Source organism: Mesitornis unicolor, unplaced genomic scaffold, assembly GCF_000695765.1.
Source record: "Mesitornis unicolor isolate BGI_N332 unplaced genomic scaffold, ASM69576v1 scaffold45142, whole genome shotgun sequence".
Classification (NCBI taxonomy): Eukaryota; Metazoa; Chordata; class Aves; order Mesitornithiformes; family Mesitornithidae; genus Mesitornis; species Mesitornis unicolor.
In genome coordinates this window covers 6,432-29,399 of record NW_010172071.1, presented here as the reverse complement: position 1 = coordinate 29,399, position 22,968 = coordinate 6,432, and the positions used below count along the sequence as shown (strand labels likewise).

The 22,968-nt window shown below is 37.1% G+C and overlaps 1 protein-coding gene across 1 annotated transcript; it reads right to left on the bottom strand.

Moving 5' to 3' along the window:
- Positions 1-945: 945 nt before the first annotated feature.
- LOC104537391 (radixin) lies at positions 946-22,104 on the bottom strand (the record flags this gene model as incomplete). The annotated part of the gene is made up of 6 exons (XM_010180254.1): positions 22,030-22,104; positions 12,300-12,383; positions 7,564-7,659; positions 4,751-5,025; positions 1,578-1,661; positions 946-1,092 (listed from the first exon to the last, which is right to left on the bottom strand). Coding segments are annotated over exons 1-6 (698 nt in total), but the record flags the coding sequence as incomplete, so codon positions are not given.
- Between the last annotated feature and the right edge of the window lie 864 nt (positions 22,105-22,968).

The following is a 22,968-nucleotide window of genomic DNA, read 5'->3' as shown; positions in this document are numbered from 1 at the left end:
GACTCTGCACTTTCCCTTGTTATATTTCATAGTATATTCACAGTAATATAGTAACATAGTATATTCATAGTAACAAGCATCAGAAAATGCTTAAGTATTTATCAGGAGTTAAAGGATACAAAAAATGGTTATCATTCAGTTTGATCTGAGTATTTGCCGAGTATTTCCTCTTTCAGGAGTTATATTGCCATCTAATGGCAATTAAAGCTTACAGAATTTTGTTACAGAGTATAAACATCAAAGAGCGGCAAGTCTCAGTTCAGTTGACAGCTGTTACTGGGATCTGACACATGTTTAAATTCAAATCACTGTGAAAGGCCTGTTGACATCAGATACTACTAAAAAGTGTTTGGAAAGAAACGAAATAATAAATCTGTTCTGTTTTCAGATTCTTCAAATTATGTACATTTCAGCTTTATCCCTCTAAGTAGGACAGAATATGTGATCTCTATCAGGACACAAGATTCGTCTGTTTTCTTTGATGTCTAGAAGGTTTCCTTTTTAGATATTAAAGTTTTCCATGTTCTTAACAGCGCTAATCCTAGCCACTGCTATTACACAGTGCTTCCTGTTAAATACGTTGCTCAGCTTCTCAATGTCCTTTTCATCCTGACTGAAGAGGAAGTCTTGAGAGAGTGAAGAGTACAGAAAGAAACCATATAAAGATGGTCTAGCTATCATACATCCATATTAAACAACATAAATTTACGTTTCCACAGAACTGTTTTTCCTTTCCCTTCTTTTGCATCCCTATTTAATCTTTAAAACTCAAATATTCTGGCAATTAACATTATCTCTCTTTTTCTGTCTTTTACATAAATTAGAAGGTCTTTGGGAACCTGTTTTGCTAGATGTTATTTACACACAATAAGGTAGTTTTTGTATAATCAGATAGGCAGTTCTGTCTCCTAAGACAGAACTGCAAAATGAGTATTAGCCACTTACTTATCATCATGTTCATAAATATTCAGACCCAATGCATCAACTCCTAGCCACAATTCAGTTCCTTTTTTATTCTTTATTTCAAAATAGTTGACTCCATACATTTCCAAGTCTTGTGCTATCTTAAGGTACTCCATCATAGAATCTTCCCTGATGAAAGAAACAAAAAATAGCATAGACAAATCAAAAGTACATTGTAAGAATAAGGCAACTGCAGAATAACTAATTAGAATAACATTTTGTTAGAAATTAAATATCTCTTTGAAATTCGTATGTACATTGACTCCGATACCTGTAGAGCTCTACACCCTAATACCCAAGAACACTCCAATCATTGCACTTCTTCTTTTCACTCTGTGAGCTAAGAAAATACTAAATATATTTTAGAGGTAGGCAACTGTGGACAAAGGCAGATGACAATGTTACCAGAAATCACGTAGGTAAGCCAATAACGTAACTGGAAACTCAACCCTTACTGAAGCTCTCATGGAAGTTTTTGATAAGAACTCATCCTGGACAGAATTAAAAAATAAAGCAGTTTTCCAAACAAATACACTGCCTCCAAAAATACATTCTAATAATAACAATACCTTAGAGGTCTCGGAACATTTTTTTTCATGTAATCATGTAATTACCTTAACATTCCCCTGTGTTCTTCATGCCAGTTCTGTATTCTTTCTTCCCATTGTTCTTTTGTCAGTTTGTGCTGTTCTAACACACTGCAAATAGAAGTTGTTGCTCTTAAATGACACTGACAACCAATTTAACCTCTTAAAGTCATAAAAATAAGTTTGGCTATGCAGCATGGCATATGCTTTAACTGAAAAAAACCCAAAACCACACCAAAAACCTTAAACATTACTTCCTATTCACTGTTCATCTTTTTATCCCCAACAGACACAGAAACTTTGTATTTTAGCAAATACACTTAAATAGTGTGAAGTCACTTCTGTTTTCATGGTATTCTATACTCTTTGTAAGAGTAACGTCAAAATGTGATGTTTGGTACACCTGAAAATGCAGATCTATAACAACTTTATTATGCTCTTCATTCCATGAAACCTGGCATTTCGAGCATTCCTAGAGAAATTATTTTTAAAGATAATTAAAAAAATAGAGACTGCAAGATAATCTTACCTAAGAAGTCAGAACTGTAGTCTTCCTTCCTCTCTCTTTACTCAGGAAAGGATTTACTACTTCTCCTTACATTTTTAGCAAAGTACAATGAGGAACAGACTGATGCAGAAGATACTAACACAGTGTTTCTTCTGTTACAAGATCTTTCTGTCACTCCATTTGCTACTCTGCCCTGTATCCAGTGAAATGCACTTTTCAGTGGTAGCCATATCACATTTTTATTTGCTCAGGGTGCATCCCTATCAACAGCCTTTTTCCTCCTCAAAACTGACATAGATGTTTTAGTTTTTGCACCTGCACAAAGCTGAGGTGTTCACAGCTCAATGATACAAGAACATGCAGTGACATCCTTTTTGTTTCTTTATTTCTCATCTTTAACCTTGAATATAAGCCCTAAATATAATACTTACAGAAGCCTGTTACAGAACACACAAAGTAGAACAGCCTGCTTTGGCTATAATAATCTAAAAGCATCCTGGCAATCATTTCCAAGATATTATTACATCAAAAATTAATTCCAAGTCTTCTAGGAGAATGTTAATTTATTAAAGAAGTTCTGTAATTAAATCAATCCTGATTTTTACACTGTGAGCTGCTTTCCACCATTATTTCTTCTGCTCCTCCAGCAGATATTTACAAAACATTCAAAAGCTTTCACAGCAGTACAACATAAAGCTAACAATAAAAAAAATAAAGGACAAAACAGAATATTGCAGAATACACCATCCCAGGATCATGTCCCACAAGTGCCCATCTGAAAATAAAAGCCTAGCTCCCAAGCTCTTCTTCACAAACTCCTAGAATGGCTGAGGTTGGAAGGGACCTCTGAAGGTCACCTTGTCCACCCCTCTGCTCAGTCACCTACAGACAGGACCATGTCTGGGCAGATTTTTAGTATCTCTAAGGAAGGAGACTCTACAGGACCTTCAGGTAACTTGTACCAGCACTCAGTCACCCTCATGCTGACTTGTGCTTTCCTGGGCTTTCCAAATTAAGTTAAATTTCTACTTCTACAGAAATTCTTTGCACTTTCATCTTTTTCAGTTAGAGTTGGAAGACATGAGGTAATGGGCACAGGTGAAATACAACTAAAAAAACCAAACTGTGTTCAAGTGTATTTCTTTACTGTGAAAGTGGTCAAACACTAAAATAGGCTGCCCAGAGAAGTTGCCTTTGATCAAGGAAAAGCCTTGAGCCTCTAACTATCTCTACTTAGAATATTATAGTTGGAAGAGAGCTACAATTATCTAGTCCAACTGCCTGATCGCTCCAGGGGTGAGCAACAGTTAAAACATAGTAAGGGTATTGTCCAAATGCCTCTTAAGCACTGACCAGCACAGGGAATCAACATCCTGTCCAGGTGACTCTACTTTGAGTATGGGAACTGGACAAGATGATCTTCAGAGCTCCCCTTCCAGCCTCAAGTGATCCTGTGTTGCTATGATACCCTCAAAGCTGGCAATATTTTTGGCAACAGTCTCTGGTCATTTGGTCCCTTCCACTCTCTCTACACAGGCAACTGATGAAACATGGCCAGCAGATGTGTGTGGACTATTGCAACAGAGTAACTCAGCAAGGACTTGATGCCTCGTTGCTACCCAGCTCATAGTTCCTATTTCTTGGCACAAAGCTACTTTTGACAGGTGAACATCAAAACTATGTGCTCCCTCCGTGCAGCCTGGCATACAACTGGCAGAAAGCATATGCTGGGAAATCAGTCGAACATCTGTCTACTGAAAAGGAGCCTCTCAAGTGTTTGAATTTGTGTTGTACCAAGCACTCCAGCGTTCACAGGCTGTCACCATAACTGAGCAAAACCCAAGATGTGTGAACTAACATGTTCAGTAATGACAGTTTTACTGGTTCTACAACTCCCTGCCTTCCTAACAAAGGCTATTTTTCTAGAAAGAGGTATAGACTTCACTGTCACAAGGAAGCAAGCAGTCAAAACCAAACTTTTAGCCAGGATACTTAAAAATACAGAACACTTTCAGAAATCTTTCTTTCAGTACTTCACCACAAGCCTTTGAAATGCTTTTTCACTTGCTAGAAAATTCTCAAGCTTAGTTACGCTAATGAGCAAGTTTCTACTTTTAGTCTTCACACCAGGAACAAAGCAAACAAAGCACACGACTTTTAAAGAAACCTCAGATTATTTCATGGCTCTCATTTCTTTGAGGGTGCATTGATGTTACACATTTAGTAAGCACACATTTGTCCAAGATACTCTACTATGGATTCCTCTATAGTAACAAAACTGTTTAACTCTATGTTTGTGTTGCAATGCTTCCATCGCTGCCAAAACCTGCCAGGAGCATGGTTTCAGTTGCATAAAGAAACACTACTATCATCTTGGTGCTTACTTTTCCTAACTACTTAGAAAAGTGACTGATATAAAAAATTTATACTCAACAGCAATGGCAACAATTTAATTTCTATATTTTTTCCCCAGGCTAGCATTTTTCTGCAATATAGTTTATTTGCAACCCATGGTTGCGATGTTTCTTTATTATTTAGAGTCCAAATTAGGATCTCTAAATTTTACTAGCAAAATATACACTCTTAATAAAGCTGCTGTTAAACACACAGTACCACTTAATATTTTTATTATTAAAAATGTGCTGTAATCAAGTTTACATGCAGCAGATGACGCAAAACCAGTCTCACTCACCGCTGAGGGAGAAGTCTATCATTGGCTAGGTAGCCTAGTTTATGGATCTCCTTACTGTAGTCTCCATACTTGGACTGAACAGCATAGGAAGCCAGAAGAACTGCAGTTTCTGGTGGGCAATAGATTTCATCATTTAAGATCGCTTCTTTGACTTGCAGGAAGAAAAGTCTCTGAGTTATTTCCTGAATTAATTCTTCAGATACATCCTCTGGAAAAAACTTGGCCCTGAACTTAAACTGCAAAGGATTTTCTTTCCTCACATCTTGCTGTGTTACCTGAGAGAGAAGAATAAAAAAAAATAAGAGCACTAAATGGTATATTAAATATAATTAACTCAGTAGTAACAAATTAACTCCTCTACACTGAAATCCAGTGCTTCCTGACAAACCCACTGAGGAACCACATATCAAGTACACCAATTTGGATAAATCAATTTTGAAATACTACTGACAAGGCTGTTTAACAGGTTTTTTTTGTAGGCTTGCATCAATTTGTATTTACCATAATAAAAATGTCAATAAAAAGAAGCTGTAATACGTATTATAAAAATCCAAACTATATCCAAGGATGAATTCCAGGAAGTGACAAATTAGGGTCTAAGAAGGTTTCTTTAGCAAGAGCATTTCTTCAGTGTAAGTGTGAAATTGGATTCTTTTAAAGGTCTTTGAACTACTAAACTAAATACATGTGGTTTATTCCTGTGCAAAACACATAATTACATTAATCACATTATTTTTCTAGAATGGATAAGCCTTATAATTATGATTTCTGTGAAGAGACCAGATGTGATCATCTTAAGTGTCTACTTCAAATTTCAACAAAAAACTCATTTTTATATAGAATTTTCCATTTCATTTGGGCTCAGCTTTCAGCAGTGGTTATGACCAAAGCAAACACATCCAAAATTAAACTAATCTTAACATTAAATAACACAGCGATTGTTAAAAGGTACATTCACAATAAATCTCATACACCTCAATTCCTCAGGCACTTTATTACACATTTAATTTTACGTGCACTAGTAGTCCCTCTAGAACTTCTTCACTACGCATGAAATGATGCATCTGTTTGCTTGACTTGTAGGAAGCATCAAAAACTGTAAATATGAAGCAGCCATTTAATCATGTACGTAAGGCAGCATAAACTACATTCAACATTACAGATGTCAATTTTAAGTTTTGCTCGCTTTTCATCATTGTCTGCTTCTGATTCACACACAGCATCTCACTTTAATCACATCAGTGAACAAGTGGTGCTTTTCACAGAATCACAGAACGTTAGGGATTGGAAGGGACCTCAAAAGCTCATCCAGTCCAATCCCCCTGCCGGAGCAGGAACACCTCGATGAGGTTGCACAGGAAGGCATCCAGGCGGGTTTTGAATGTCTCCAGAGAAGGAGACTCCACAACCTCTCTGGGCAGCCTGGGCCAGTGCTCTGTTACCCTCACTGAGAAGAAGTTTCTTCTCAAATTTCAGTGGAACCTCCTGTGTACCAGTCTGTGTCCATTACCCCTTGTCTTATCATTGTTTGTCACCGAGAAGAGCCTGGCTCCAACCTTGTGACACTCACCCTTTATATATTTATAAACATGAATGAGGTCTCCCCTCAGTCTCCTCTTCTGCAAACTAAAAAGACCCAGCTCCCTCAGCCTTTCCACATACTTTTGCCATAGTAAAACCTTATTTGCACATCTATTCTGTGCTTTACCACATCTTATCTGTATTCACCACAAATATTTAAATAGTAACCTACAAGTTCGAGCCAGTTTATGATTATGCATTTGAGAATCAAATGTTACAAGCTTTTTTTTTTAAAAAAAAAAGATAGATAGCTGCCTTAGTCAAAGTTAAAGAAATCGGCACACCTTTGCTGCTGCTGAACTGCACCAGCAATTTAACTTGCTAGAGACTTTCACAGAGCAACGTCTTCTGTAGTTTTTGCAAATGATGCACCAAATCCTGTAGTCTCCAATCACTGGAGGCAAGCCATTAGTGATACAAATATCTTTTGTAAGCCCTACAATGTTTATGGTGTAGGAAACAAGACACACATGAAATTCTAGGAGCCGGCTTTGGTGGTTAGCAGGTGTAACTCACTGAATTTATCACAGACGAGAAGGAAAGATCAGATAAATGCAGAGTGCAACTGGCTCCTAAAATCCTCCTAATTTACCTCATAACACTGAAGATAAAAAGAGGTATACTTGATTAAGTTGAACTTCTTTATTCTAAACAATGCCATTAATAACCTGACAACCAATATTTAATAAAAAGTGACCAAATTCATAAACAGAAGTTAAATGACCTGGTTCCCAATAGCTAGGATACACAAGGTGCCCAGCGCTGTTGGGGAAAAGCAAACCAAAAGTTATCCTACAATCTACCTATTCGATACCTAAACAGAACCTTAGGAGCCTATTTTTGGTGCCTTGTTTAAAGTTCTATAGCTGTATACATGCAAATTCCTGAAACACAGGAACTGTACACACACACACACAACTGTAAAACATTTATTCTATTGTATTTTGCTACATGAAAACCAGACAATCATATGCCTAAGTTTTCCTAATGCATGCATCATAATGGTACTGGAAATACAAGAAACGATATCTCCTTCTCAAATGAAATGCCGATGCAGCTTTGCATACTCTTATAACTAACCAAACTTAACACTTTGTCATTTAAAGCAAATGAAATTCAACTTTTCAACTAAATTTGAAGCAAGCTGTATCTATCTTACAACATTCAAGCAGCAAGCCTTATAAAAGTATATTTCAAACTGTACAATTGTCTAAATATTAGTGACTTGTTACCTTTTTATTTAGCTTCAGCCAAGTTGAGTAGCCTTTGCTGTCCACATACTGTAGCCCAAAAAACCAGACTTCACGAAGACCAACAGTTTTCACCACCTAAAGATAAATGATCCACAATAATCAGTAATCACTACAATAGGAATTTTTTTTATGGTAATTAAGCTACAGGAACTCAAACTGAAATGAAACAAAGTTTTAAAAGAAAAAAAAAAAGTAGCAAAATCTCAGGTTCAGGGAAGCATGCATCCCAGAATTGTAAATTAACTCAAACACCATGTTGCCAAACTACCAACTAGAGTGTGCGGCTCAGGGCACACATCAAACTCAGCACCTGAGGAATACAAGGTAGCAAGCAGAACCCTCATTTGAATTCACTTCTGGGAAGTGATCTGCAGACCTACAGACAAGTAAGTCCACTGCAACAGAAGACAACTGAAATACAGAATATGTTATTACTATAGTAACGAATAATACTTGTGGACAAGTACGAAGTAAGAAGGATGAATCACCTCCTTCAAATATTTCTGAGATCTTCTAAGCGTTAATGATAGAAGAGATAAGGATGATGTAGCTGATAAAGCATACATAGGTTTCCTGTAAAATCTCTGATCAGGTCTATCACCAAAGGCTACTAAAGAAACAAAGTTGTCCCTGAAGAGAGGGAAGGCCTTTTTATGGATATACTAGTTAAGAAAAAAGAAAAAAATAAACTGTTTTCACAACAGACTTGTGTAACCACTAGGGAAGTTCCGAGGACTTCATATGTGATCTGCAAAAAAGGATGAAACTGATGTGACAAAATCCGCTGTAGAAAACCTTCCATAAAGATCTGTGAGGAACAGAAAAAGGAAGATGAACCTCAATAAAAGATGACATGTAATAGAAAGAAAACACTCTATGTAAAAGACAGCAATTTTAATTACGCTAACATAATTCTCACTGTAAAGGAAAAAAGCAACAAAGCTGTTACGTTATTATAGAGGTCTATGGTATTCCCAAATCTCTAATACTACACATGGACAGGTCATATCAACTTAAAGGATGCTGCAGCACTGGGAATGTTTCAGAAAGGGTCAAAGAATGATCAGTGACGTGGAATATTTTCTGCACAGCAAAGATGAGAACTAAGGCTATTGACAGTAACGAGGAAAGCAGAAATACGATACAGATCTGTAAAACGTGCATGGCATGTAAAGGAAAACAGAATTATTCATTATTCCTCATAACGTAAGAATCAAGAAAATCAACAGAAAACATCAGATAGCAGGTTCAAAGCAAAACAAAAAGTAGCACTTTAACTACAGAGTACAATGAAACAGTAGAACTATCTTACGTGTCTTGCATAGTAAGAACACATGTAGATTCAATAAGCAATAAATCACAGAGGTCCAGCAAAGATCATTAAATAACTGTAAAATCTGGCTCCAAAAGATCCAGTATGGCAGTACTTACGTATGCTCTCAGGTTGGACCATGTTGGCAAGCTGGTTTACTGAAGGCTGTTTTATGGAAGCATTCAGATGCATGTGAAGTAAACAGAATTTTACACATAGATCCTCCTCCATTTTAAAGTAGTACTATCGGTTGCAAAATTAAGATTTTGAAAACTAGAAAATGTCACAAGACAGCTGTGCAACGTTACTTCTGATGCCTTGCGTATTTGTGTTACTACTTAACAATCGTTCAAGTGTGTCTTTCTTTCTCCTCTATCCTTTCACTTTTAAGCTCCAAAGAACAGAACACACAATGTTCATGGATCAAACTCAATTCCTTTAGTGAGCAGCTCTTTTCTCCAGAATTTCTATATAATTTACTTTAGCACATAAGAAAGGTTAAGAACAAGTTTACGTTACTAGTATGGTCCTGAGAAATTTGGTGTCCCAACACAGAAATTTCAGACCTGTTGCTTCTTTTAGCACAGATCTCCTGTATGATGCTCATCAAACTACTCAGGGCTTTATCAGACAGCTCCAAGAATGCTCTTTACTTTGAGACTTTGTACCTGATGAGCTCTCTGAGCTGCAAAGGCTGTAAGAACTGCAGATGCTCAACAGCTCTGCCCTTAAGGCATACGGAGACAGATGCTTATGCTTATGTCAAAACATTTTGCTCTCATCTTCTGGCTACAGCCCTTCAACTGCACATTGCACGTTATTTAAATACAGACAACTTGTCTACGGTAATGCAGTTACATATGCTTGCAAATCAACACTAAGAACACCTTACACAGTAGCCTGTTCTACTTCAGACTCCACAAATAAAGACGGCGCATCGTCTGTCACTGCCTCTCAGCTCAAAGGAAAGAAAAAATTCTCTGAAACTTTGTCCCAAGATAATATAAGCTCTTATGCGCTGCAGTAGTGTGATATGAAAACTAAGTAGAGAATGGGAAACTCGGGAGTTTTATTCTGGCTCAAAGGATTCATTGAGTGGCTCCAGGCAAGTCTTCATCACATCTGTAAAGCAGATTTATCCATCATCACATCCTACAACTTGACTATTAATAAGCAATAAAAACTTCTTGAAGAAAAGCAACCAGACCAGTAGACATATTTTGGCAAATCAAAACACACACATAAATAAAGCCTAGCGAGAATTTCACTGAATCAGCTTCTGAAAGATCGCAAGGGAGCCTTCTGAGATATCTGGAAAGGACCGTGGGGTGTAACTTGAAATAAAGGAGACAACTCGCCCATTCCTCCTGAATGGCACTACAGTAAACCAGGGATACTGATACTCAGTGCTAACACCTTATTGAAAACTACAAACAACGCCCACCATTACCATCAGTGTGTGGAAACGAACCCACCATAGGGGTGGGGTTCTTCTTCTCCTAGGAAAGTTAAGAGATGCTAAACCAGTTGACTAAAGGAGGACAGATCATCTCTTGCCCATTCTGACCATCGACAGGATAGACAGAAGGACTAACAATAAATATGTTAAGACACTTTCTGAAATATGAGTAATTTTTCTAAAATGAGTTTGTGAAATAAGAACTTTACTGAGTTTCACAATGGAAGAGAAAACGAGAAAGCCACAGACGTCAAATGCTGAATTCTTGTCTGCTAGCAGATGAAGATGATGAACACACACATAGAACAGGAAACAAATCAACAACTCCAGAAACAAACCAACACACTCCAGAAAGAACCACTGACTGAATAGTTGTTCACCGAAAGCATGGAGGAGTGTTAAGACAACAGCTAAATTCATGCAGAGGTTATTTTCCACAAGCAATAACTAAGTCGACTGCCACATCCACCATTTCTGCATGAACCTTAAAGACCAATCTTCTCAGTAACAGTGCTACTCAATTTTCTTTCTATAGAAAAACAGCAGAGATGTCAAACACCACACAGTGAATTGAGGAACAAAGCTGAAGAGAGCATGAAAGAGAATTCAGAGCTGTATCTTTGTTCCCTGATTGTGAATGCCCCAATTTGGATGAACCTGATTACCTGGGCACAAGATGTTACACAGCAGAAGGTCACCCCACCCCATACTGCGTGGCAGAAGATAAAGGTTGGCAAAAGACAAGTAACTGCTCACGGCTTCCATGCCACAGAATACTGTACATTTTATTTGACTGTAGTGTTGGTTAGACAAAAAGTATGGCAGCCCCTTTCTTCAAGAAGTCTTTGTAAGAGTCCTGGAATCTTTTCCTACTAAGCAGCTGAAGATACACTGCCACTGATATTAGAGAAAGCAGCAGGGGGTAGAAGTGTTAAAAGTCAGACAGCCATTTCAAACAAAAATTGCAAGCAAAATTTCACTCACCTAAAAGGAAAAAGCTCAGTGTTACAAAACAATAAACATTCTCCTCCTTTCATCTTAGATACTAAGACACTTCACTGATTCTTCAAGGTCAATCAGAACTTTAAGAGTTCTTTAAGAACTATTTCAATGTGTGACTTTCTCTTAATACCCATCATTACATACTCTAAGTACCTATAGTGGAACGGACAGAAGCAACAGCTCTACAAGACAATGGTTGATCTAGTTAAACTGGTTCTGAAGAGTTATTTTGAATATTTCTGCATTTTTAAGAAAATGTAAACATCTTGGATCTAGATAACATAACATATTTGTAGGTTTCTCAAGGAAAAACAAAGTGACACATTGACAAGCTTCTATTCTTAACCTTTTTGAGAACACACCACAACCTAGATCAAAAAATTGTTTCAGGGTTCTGCTGGCTAACATCGCATGAAATGAATGCAAGAACAAGCCTTTCAAAGAAATCTTTCATTTACCCCATTTGACTGGTGTACAACAGAGACACTACCAAGTGAGAATGTGACATTCTGATGGGTCTGCAATCCACAAGCACATTAAAGCCATAATTTTCACTTTTCCACTTAAGTCTTTTTATTTTATTTTATTTAACTTAACTTAAATTTCAAACTGGATCATAGGAAATTACTTTTGTAACATGTGGAAATGGGAAGAGTATTTACAGCTTCCACCCTTGGAAAAAAAGTAATAAATAAATAATAAAATAAAACCCCAGTAATTTCAAAGCAGTTCTATACACATGAACTCAACTGAAGACTGATTTTGAATTTAACACATTCCATGAGAAGTGATGAGGAAGTTTAACTAAGAGCACTGCTTAGATAATGAAAGGAAAAGCATACTCTATACATTAGAACACTTATGCTTTCTCAAACTATGCCTTAATACCCACAACAGTTTTCTGTGTTTGTACACATACATACACAGTGATGTATAAGTTACCTGATCGAAGAGCTGCTTGCCTGTTGTATTGGGCTGGATGGCAAATTCCAATTCTGCATCCATCGTGGTTACTCTGACATTGATCTACAGAAAATAAAGAAATATTTAAATCATACTGTAACAGTGTAATGCTTCTATATACGATTAGCCTGTAAGAAACAAATTTTAATCTGCAAAGAATCCCATCTTTCATTTAATAAAAGCATACTCAGGATAATATTTACCACTAGGCTTGAAGGTCAAACCAGGGAATAAAGTTCAAAATCAATTTAATGGGATAGCTGACATGACTACTGAACACTCAAAGAACACTGGGACATTCAGCTGCTGGGCATTATGTTTCAGTGGGCTTCCCAAATACGTGCAAAAGAAGTTCCTAGTCATACAGATATCATTTTAAGGTATTTATACTTAGCAGTATAAAAAGATAAGCAACCTCCTGCCCTACCATTTCTAAAATTACAAGGTTCAGTGGTCTTAAAGTATACAGCACTAGAGCTTGTATACCTCAGAAAGTACTAACAGCCCATCTTTCACCAATGGAAGGAAGAACTAGAGAAGTTACCTCCCGTTAATGCTGATCCCATTCAATTCCCTTATTGCAAGACTGAAAACCTACGACTATTCAATTAACTTGTTCCTTCTGAAATAGAGGGCCATTTTCCAGATAACTCCTGACAGTTGCTGTTTTCATTTGTTCTAAAACAAGCAGTCAAATACTGTAGGAGATAAAGCCAACCTTACTTGGAAGTACAACAGTCTGTTCCAATTTCTCTTCAACTGGTACACAGAGGAGTGAGAATTTTCATGAAACAGAGCAAAGTACTAAATGCACAGTACTGTCTTCTCACCGTTAGAACAGTCTTCCATTCCTACTGCCAGGGTATCACATTTTATTTCTCTTTACCAAATAGGAATATAAACTGTTAAAGGTCAAATCTACTTTGCCATAAATGCAAAAACCAGAAACATGAAACTTAAGGCACACAAATACATTCTAATCTCTTTCTCTCTACTATAATATATGGAACAGGAATAAATTAGGACTTGTATTACAGGTTTTTACACTACTTGATCTATGCGTGTACAAACCATTACTTCCATTAACTGTTTCTCTAATTTTGCCACCAGGTGGAATACTTTGAGAAGTGAGAGTCTGGAAATGTCTCCACAAGACAGAACGCAGAAGGGAGATCTAAGGTGTGAAAAAGAAAACTGGACAGAAGCTTGTCCCCATGCAACAGATTCAGCTTGTTCACTCCTTTTAGTGTCGACTTTGGGCATGAATTGGATACACAAGACAAGAGTAGCAGGAGTCTGAGGACTTTAGGTTATAGACCTGCAAACAAGGAAGATAGCAAGGGCTTAGCAAACTTTTTGTGTGTGTGTGTGTGCAAACACTGATAAAGAACAAGAGTTGAAGGCTTTGGAGTAAAAGATAGTAAACTTTTATTGCCAAAAAGAAAAATTAGAGGGTGTGTCAGGAGGAGGGAAAAGAGGTGTTTTCTGTAGATGCTCTCACTCTGCCAGTTTGAAGAGGGGAAAAAAATGCTTATTTTCTAACAGAACAGCCCATTTTAAATGGTAGGTCTAACCCACTGCCAGTTGTACTGGTTTAAGTGTGTGGGGGTTGCCCCTTAATAAAAAGAAGTTAATTGTTTTAAAAGCATTTTTTCAATTTTAAAAAATGAAGCCTGCTTAGGGCAGCTACAAGTAAGCAAGTTATAAAGCATAAGGCTAAAATGTAACTTTATTAAATGCCAAAGTACTCTTATGTAACAGCACCGCTGCCAAACAAGCAGCGTCAGAGAAGACCTAAAAGCACACCAAGTCCAACTAATCGCAGCAGACTTCAGAGCTGCAGCAGAACCTTCTTACATAAATATCCTTACAATACATATCAGCTTCCACAAATGCAAGAAATACTACCTGATGTCTATACCCCTCACAGGAACTAAAATACTCAAACAGCAGAGTAAGAGATGTAATACAGAGGCAAACAACACAGCCTGTAGGTGCTGACTGCTTCTGGATGTTACTGCCTCAATTAAAAGCAGAGTACAGAATGCTACACCTTCGATAGATAGAAATACACATTAGCAGTACTTGGTCACTTATTAACATTACAGTAACTGCTTAAGTCTTCAGCAATTTTCTTTTTCTTTGAGCTTCCTATTATCAGATCACCCAACTGCTAATTAATATGTGCACTTTCAGTTCTACTAAGAAAGTCTCACATTAAAGTGACAGCAATATGAAAATGTTACCTTTTATGATATGAGTTATTTAGGAAAAGACATACAAAGTTAATACTACACTTGATCATTTTCTTTCTGAAGACATTCAGACTGACTTGGATTTTTGGCGTACAAACACTGAGCTTTTACAACCTTATAACATTGTTTCACAGCTTCAGTTATTTCTGGGCACGGAAAAGAAGAAAGTTACTTTTGGCAAAATCTAAGGCTAAACCCAGAAGGTTTATACTTATCTAATCCAAACCTCGATCACACAGCGCACTCTCAACAAAGTCAAACCTCCAGCATTAGTTGCACTGTCAGTAAAACAAAGCTAACCACTACAGTAAGAATAGTCATGGGGGAAGTTTCTACATTATAAATAAGGCAGGGAATTGAGAAAATGCAGGCAGAGAAAGGCCCAGTAAATTCAGCCATGGGCTGTCTGTCACTCATGTAATCTGCTGCTGGGTATCCAGCTGCTTTGAAGCAACACTCCTAATGTGGCATTGGTAACAGAGGGAAATCATCTGAACCACAAATGATGCAGACAGAAACTAATCTGAACATTATGACAACCAGCTTTACCACATGAATACGGAAACAGGAAGGAGCTCTCGCAATGGTGACAAGAGAGATGTACAGAGGTTTTCTGCAGCAAGTGTTGGAAGGCTCCCACTCCTCACACCAGAAGACCCATTTAATGCCTGCTTTTCAATCTTGCGTTCACCAGGATTACACATCTTCCTTCAAACTTCAGAAACTATGATAAATCACTAGACAAGACTTAGCCAATTACTTCAGCTGCTCAGCCATGAGGCAAATCTCATTCTGCTGTGCACAGGCTCAGGGCAAGAGCTGCAACAAGTCTCATTTGTTATATTCATATGTAATTTTGACTAAACTCTTGAGCAGATGCCTTCTAAGGATCCTACTCTGGTAAACTAATCAAGAAACTCTCTAGATGGTTCTGCAATCCAGAGGAGTATGCCTGAGCAAACATCCTTTTTTTCCCCCCTAAGATTAAAAAGTGGTAACATTCTTTTTGATGCCACAAATTAACAATTTATATCATTTATTACTGACAGAGCAATCTCTATGCAAATATTAAATATTAAAATATCATGATGGTCAGCTCTGGGAAATACTTCAAAAAATCATAGAATCACAGAGTGGTTTGGGTTGGAAGGGACCTCAAAGCTCATCCAGTCCAACCCCTGCCATGGGCAGGGACACCTCCCACCAGCCCAGGCTGCTCAAAGCCCCATCCAACCTGGCCTTGAACACCGTCAGGGAAGGGGCATCCACAAAAATGCTACTGGAGGCTTAGTAACTGGGTAACTTAGACTTTGTGAATCCTCTGACAAGGTCCCTCTGGAGAGGGATCTTCCCCCTTCTCCACAGATCAGGCAACATCATATCCGAACAGCAGCTCTGCAATGACAGACACAGATGACACCTGGCAATACAGCACTTCTGGACCAGCCCTCTGGCATCCAGCACCAGAAATCACTGATTTAGGCCACTGTACACAATAAATAAAAAAACCTCACACACAAACCACCACAAAAATCAACCAAAACACTCCAATGCTTCCAACACCTAACCCATGAAGCTATACATGGTATTAATGCAGAGGATATAAGACAGCTTTCTCAGCTCCCACTTTAGATAAACAACCATACTGATGTTCATCCAGAAAAGCTAGGATAAGAAGCACACTCTTGTGCTGGGAAGAAGGTGGCATTAAAAAAAACCCATACCAACAAAAAAACCCCACCACCCACACACAATGTATGAACGCCTCTAGGGTTTGTCTCTTTCTGGCAAAATTTTACCCTGACTATATTACCTTTATGCAACTGTATGTGAAATTACACAAGCCAAGCATCTAGACAAGCGCACACTGTATTTAAAAGGCCATAATGGAAACAAAAAAAGGGCAGATTAATGAACAATTTTAATTTTTACAAAATTCTAAAGGAAGAAAATGCTTAGCACTAAGTTTTAAGAGTGGCTTGCTGGATAATTTTTAAGAATGCATTTTATAAGCAAAGCTGCTGTAAGAGGGTATAAAGAACACAGTGAAGTTTAACATAACATAGCAAAGTGTCTGTTGGATACTTAGGAAAACAATACAGCAAACTTCTCTTTTAGAGCACCAAATCTCTGTTAAGAATACCAACACCTACCTCACAGCTCTTAAAGTTACTGTTTAGCTTAGCTCATTTGGCTATACAGAACAATATGAACGGAAGGCCAGAGACAGAAATCTTCCACCATAAAAGGATCACCAAACATTTGGAAAAGAAATTACAGAAAAAGTACAGTTTTTCCTTAGTTCTGACAAAATTGCTTTGTCTCAATATCTGAGTATATATACATATTTTTTTAACCTATTTCTAATAAACTTTCCCCAAGTAATAATGCTTTAAAACCCCTGCACTGTGACAGTTATCTTCTTCCCCTTGGTATCCAAACCAACAGTCTGAGTTTATCTGTATTTTATCAGACTTATTTCAGAACACAGGCAAGAGAAAGTGAAGAACACATAGATACATACCGATTGTTCTTTGTGAAGGGAGCAACTGATGTTTTGATAACAAATGTCCTCATAACTCATAAGCAACATTTGATATAGCTCACAAAGCAGTATTTCTAAAAAACAACCTAAAGCAACTTATCTATGAAAGAATTTATCCAAACCAATAGAGCAGTCAAACGTACCTGGAACAATAAACACCCATGTGCACATATTAAAAGCATGCATTTCATATGGGAATTGTAATTTTGCTGTGTTTTTGTATTATTCTTTATTTATTTATTTATTATGCTTTAAGATATTAAATATTTCTACACTTCCTTGTAGTATCTAGCTTTGACCTTCCACAGTTTAATGGGATATTACACAGTCATCTCATTAACCTTTGGACCTTTCCTCAAGCATAGATACACTCCATAGAATATGCACAAAAACTGTTAGCTTAACAGTCTAATACTTTGCATCATTCACAGAGATTAGTCATGGCACTTCAGCTTCCATCAGGGAGCCCAGAACTGAGTAGGTACCAATATTTAGTAAGAAAGTAACTTAATATTACATGAAAAAGGTTTCCAGTGGTTTTGCTTTGCTTTAATAAATGCAGTATGAATTAGTCACATGTAAAAGCCATAGAAACCAGATCAATTCCTATTTATAAAGAACACTGCATATAGCAAAACAAAGTTTCTTCCAAGAGTTTCTTTACAGTAGTTCAGCTGACTGCTACATCAAGTTTGGATATGAAATGATTTCTGCTAAGGAGTAGCAGTATATTGGTCCCACTGCTTTACTCACTGCGCAAACATACACAGCACATTCTCCACATCAACCTCAAAGCAGACACAGGAAGAGATGCAAGAAAAAAATTAATGACAAAAGGTAAAACGGTAAGGATTAAACAGCATTAGGAACTGAAGGGTACAGAATAATGGCAAACAGATTTTACTAATAAACAAATCAAAAGCAAGCAGTCCTCCAAACTGACGAGTTGTCTATTTATGCTGCAGAAATAAGTCATATATGCAAACCATAATTAAAATACTGCAATACACATCTCACTTTCCTGTAAAACAACTCTAGTCAAAAAACAAACTTATATACTACTTCAACAACTCTACAGAAATTAACATCTTGTAAATATTAATTCAAATTTTAAACATCCCTATCATTCCACAATTGGATATCTACTCATTCTGAATACACACTATCGTAAAATGTTGCAGAAACCTAAAAAAAGAATTCTATTTTAATCTCGGTAACGTTGACATCTACCCCTATTGCTACCCAACGTAACGCTTCCTCTTTCACGCCTCGCAGTCTTGTACAAAAATGCTGCAAGCTACCAGCAAAACCAGCTGATAATTTTAACTCCTCTTCCACCCTATAAATGCAACTAATATTTCAGTCAATTAAACCTAATCTTCTTAGCCTATGAAATGATTAACAGTTATGCAACTAATTATGCCTAATTTTAGTTTCTATGTTTCTATTTTTGGTGATGATCTGGGAAAACAGTATACAGCTGAGAAACATTTTGAATCTGTTCTTTTAGGAAGAAAGCACTGAAAATAAAGATTCAACAAATACTCTGTTCTTCAGTAAGCAGAGAACTAAGCACACTGAAAACAGCCCTATTTAACAGCTCTAAATTTGATTACAGCAGCAAGAGACCTAATTAAGCAAAGAAGTCACCAATTTTTTTCAGATGGATCATAAGCTAAATGAAACTTAATTTTGCACTGCTAGGCAGAACTGAGAGTATTAAGTCTCAGAACTATTGTTTTAAAAGTAGAGAAGTTGAGTGAATTGTGTGAAAGAGAGAGAGCCACTTTTGGCAAATACAGCCAAACTGTACAGACTTTTCCACTGAAGCAATCAAACAAGAAAACGTTTCAATAATGTGTATTTTTCAGACACATTGCCTTAATATCTCAGCATAATATATTAAAGTTGCTTTCACACTTTCAAAACAGCCTTTTCACTCAAGCTATTTAACCCAGTAGCCTATAAAAGAGAAAACCTCAAGGATATAATAATAACCTTTTACTACTACATATAAGATGATCATCCAGAGTGGCACAAACCTTATTTCAGACAGCCTCCAAGGAAAAATGAAAGATCTTTGCTTTAAAACTCAACTATGCCAAGATGCTTTACTGGTCTTCATTTACTTAATTTTGTTTGGAATACTACATAACTTTTCAATGTGACAGCAAAAAGTGAACCCAAACATCTACTGTTTGCTGATTTTGCTTAAACCTATCTATAGCTTCTTTGTTATCATAGAATATCTCAAGTAGGAAAGCACCCATAAGGATCTTCAACCTGCAGTATTTTGTTATGCATACAAAAAAAAAATCCAAGCTTTTTGGAATGAAAATTTACTTATAGTTGTACTGCACAGGTTCACATATTTACAAGATGACCAGATTTTTCTGAAAATTAATCAATGTAATAATTACAACAGAATCTGGAGAAAAAGAAATATACGCACCTATGTAGGTTACATTAATACAGAGAAGAAAGTTATAAAATAACACTGTCAAAACTCTCACCAGTTACCGAGTTTTCTTAGTTCTATACAATCTTATCCACAATTATTTCTTATCGTTTTCAGGTTGAAAGGCCTCCAAATAATAAAACTAGTTAATACTGACAGTCTTATTGCAACAGCTGCCAAGAATAAAGAACAAGGAGTTGAAGCCCAAGTAGTTTCCAGACTAGAAGTACATTTGGTTATTGCAAGTTGTCTTTAAAGACAACTGGTAAGAGCTACAGTGAATGTCCAAAGCAAGAGACCTTCTCCAGTCCAGTACTATCAAACCCCACCAGAACAGCACAACTGTCAAGGAACAATGTCAGATTCATTAAACACAAGCAGTGACTGGGCTCTTACAGACTCCAGAAGGAAAAATAAAAAAGGGGGCAGAAAGTCTCAAAGCGACCTACCATTGAAGAAGTAGCCAGAGCAAAATCTGAGGTTTTATTTTTATAGGTAAAAATCACTTAATCTTTATCATGTGCGCTACTTCTTCATTCAACGATTACCAATTAGAATTACAGCAACCTGTCATTTACCGGAAGAAATCCATTACATTTTTTGAGACATGTAATCAATTCAATTTCATTTTGTAATGGCTCCTTTCACTTGGCTTCCTTCTAAGATCTCACATGCGCCTACATTGTCAGGAGACATGAGAACATCCCAACATATGAGAACCCTTTATATAAAGTCCCTCATTAAAAGGCAAGAAGAAAAGCTCATCCTCAGCACAAATCATCTTCTTTCCTAAAATCTAGTAGCTAGACTGTGAGCTATTCCAACACCTCTGCAATACCAATTTTAAAGATATTAGTTTTCTTGTGAACAACCCTAAAACTGTATTTCTTACAATTTTTATCGGTCCTTAAAACAGAGAGAACCCTGTCTGCTTACATTTCATGGTTCCAATCCCAGAACTTCATGCTCTAACCTCCTTCAGGCTGTCTTTTTTCCTAGTCATCACTTCTGTGACTTCATTGATCTGTAGCTGGGTAGAGCTGGGGGCCTCAGGAACCACATGGGCTCACAGTGTGTTTTTGCCTTATTCTCAAAATACAGTTTTCCAGTTGAGAAGCTCTATCAAAGGCACTACTCTATCATAGTCAGGACTCAAAAAGGTCAGAAAACGTATGCTGCTAATTCATTTTTCCTTCCCTTAATAGTGCAGTTTTCTGCAAGGCGGCAGCAGGATACAAATGACTACTTCCCACTTCAGAAAGTACTAAGACATCGCCCCCAGTCCACAGGAGGGTGGGGAAGAAGAAGTTACAGAAACAATATGGTATTGGCTAGTTGGTCAGCAGACAAATGGCAAAGCTCAGAACATAACTTCCAGCCCTTGGACAAGTCCTGTGCTCACCTTATTCATTAAGCAGTACCAGTTTCAACACTGGCATGCAATAGACTGTTTATACTGGTAATGATTAATAGCAAAAACCTTTTATATTTCTATGTATGGATACATATATGTGTACATACATGTATACAGACATTTATTCTTAGTAATAGATGTGTCCTGCTCCTAATTTACTATCTCAATGAAACCTCAGTAAACAAAGAAAGCCTGAAGGCTATTACATAAACCAATTGAGTTGAATAATCTCCCCTGACAATTCAGTTCCCTTTCTGAACACTTTGCTCACTGCATACAAGCGGAACAGACGACCAGAAATCATAACACACAGTAGATGAAATAATAAGCAACCAATATTGCTTCAACAGCAAAAGAATCAAGCTGCTGAATAATTCTCACCTTAAAGAATTCTAGAACTATTATCAAAACCAAAGCTGGAGACTTCCCCCTTCCCCACCTCCCCCCCACCCCAATAGAAACTGGATGAACTTTTAGCTGAAGTGAGATGAACAGGAGACCAAAACATGGCTTCTCTCCTCCCTTCTACACTTACCTTCTAGGTTATACCCTCTACCATGGCAAACCTACCACCTAACTTAGCACTGTTGCTGTTACAGAGCCTTTACACATGTTCTGTCTTCCCCTGCCAAATTCTGCAGCAAATCCTTCCACTGATTCTCACAGACACTGAGTCAGGCTCAAATTATGGCTCCACTAACCATTGTATGTCACCTCATCTCAAAGTCAACAATTCCTGAAAAGTCATCCCTCTTGCCAGCCAAATGGGCTCTAGCTTCATTATGGTTCAGAAGTACAGCCTCCATCTCCAAGTGTGCTCCATGCAACCTGCAGCCCCAAGATTTCTCAATCTTCTTTCACATGTCAGCATTAACCTATCTCAACTCCAATGAAACATTATCAGACCTTATGAAATCTAGAAAGGGCAGAATCAAAACAACTAAAGCTATGATAAGATCACCACTCTAAAACATGAAAAGCCTGTTAGATTTTAGAAGAATAAGCTCATCTGGAGTAAGATGAGAAGAGCTACTTACTGGTTTCGGCATTTTTCTTCCTTTCTTTAGTCTCTTGTCCTCTTAAGTCTTCCTCAAACTCTTTGTCCCCTTCTGAAAAAGAAAAAAAGGTTGGTTTTAAATTAATCATAATAGAGTTCATGTACATCATGTTCATCACAGCAAATAGCACAAATCCCAAAGCAGGTAAACAAGCGCTCTACATGTAAAAAAATATTTTACAGTAGATCACATAAATAAAAAGCAACTAAGTTAGCCAGTACTAGAATCTACAGGTCTTTAAGTAGTAACTGTCTTTCTAGTTATTGTAGAATAATAATCCACTAATGTTAGAATAAAAAGACAACAGTTCCCCAAGTGCTACAAATTCTTTTTAAAACTTTTTATAGCAGCTGATATCAAGATATCAGCTTCTAGTATTAAAGGCTTTAACATTACTTACAAGGGAGTAAAATTTGTACAAGGAACAAAGCTGTAGTTTAATCCGTCAACTCTAGTCAAACTTGAAATATTATTAAAAGAAAGAAAAAAAACAATTTTGAAGCCTCAAAACTATATTTCATGTCTATAAAAGCATCCATTTCCCACAGTGAAGGGATGATATGGTCATTTTTCCCAAATTAAGAGAAACGCAAGTACATCACACCACAGTTTTAAAAAGTAAGAAAATCTGCTTTGCTTAAAATAGATTTGGTTTTTGGGTTCTTTTTTCCCTTAAGCAGAAAGGCTGTAAGCTATGTCTCCGTGATAATGAAATTATTCACTATTGTGTTCTGGTCCAAAAAAGTTTTTATGCCTTGAAAAAAAGATATGCTTGCAATGTTACTGGTAGACAGAATCCTGACTTCTTTTCAATTCATTCTAACTCAGAAAGATTAACCAGCTACTCACTTTCTCCCACACTTTTAAAGTAAAGACTTCCACGAATCAGTCCTGCTGCTGGTCTGCAAAGACTACCAA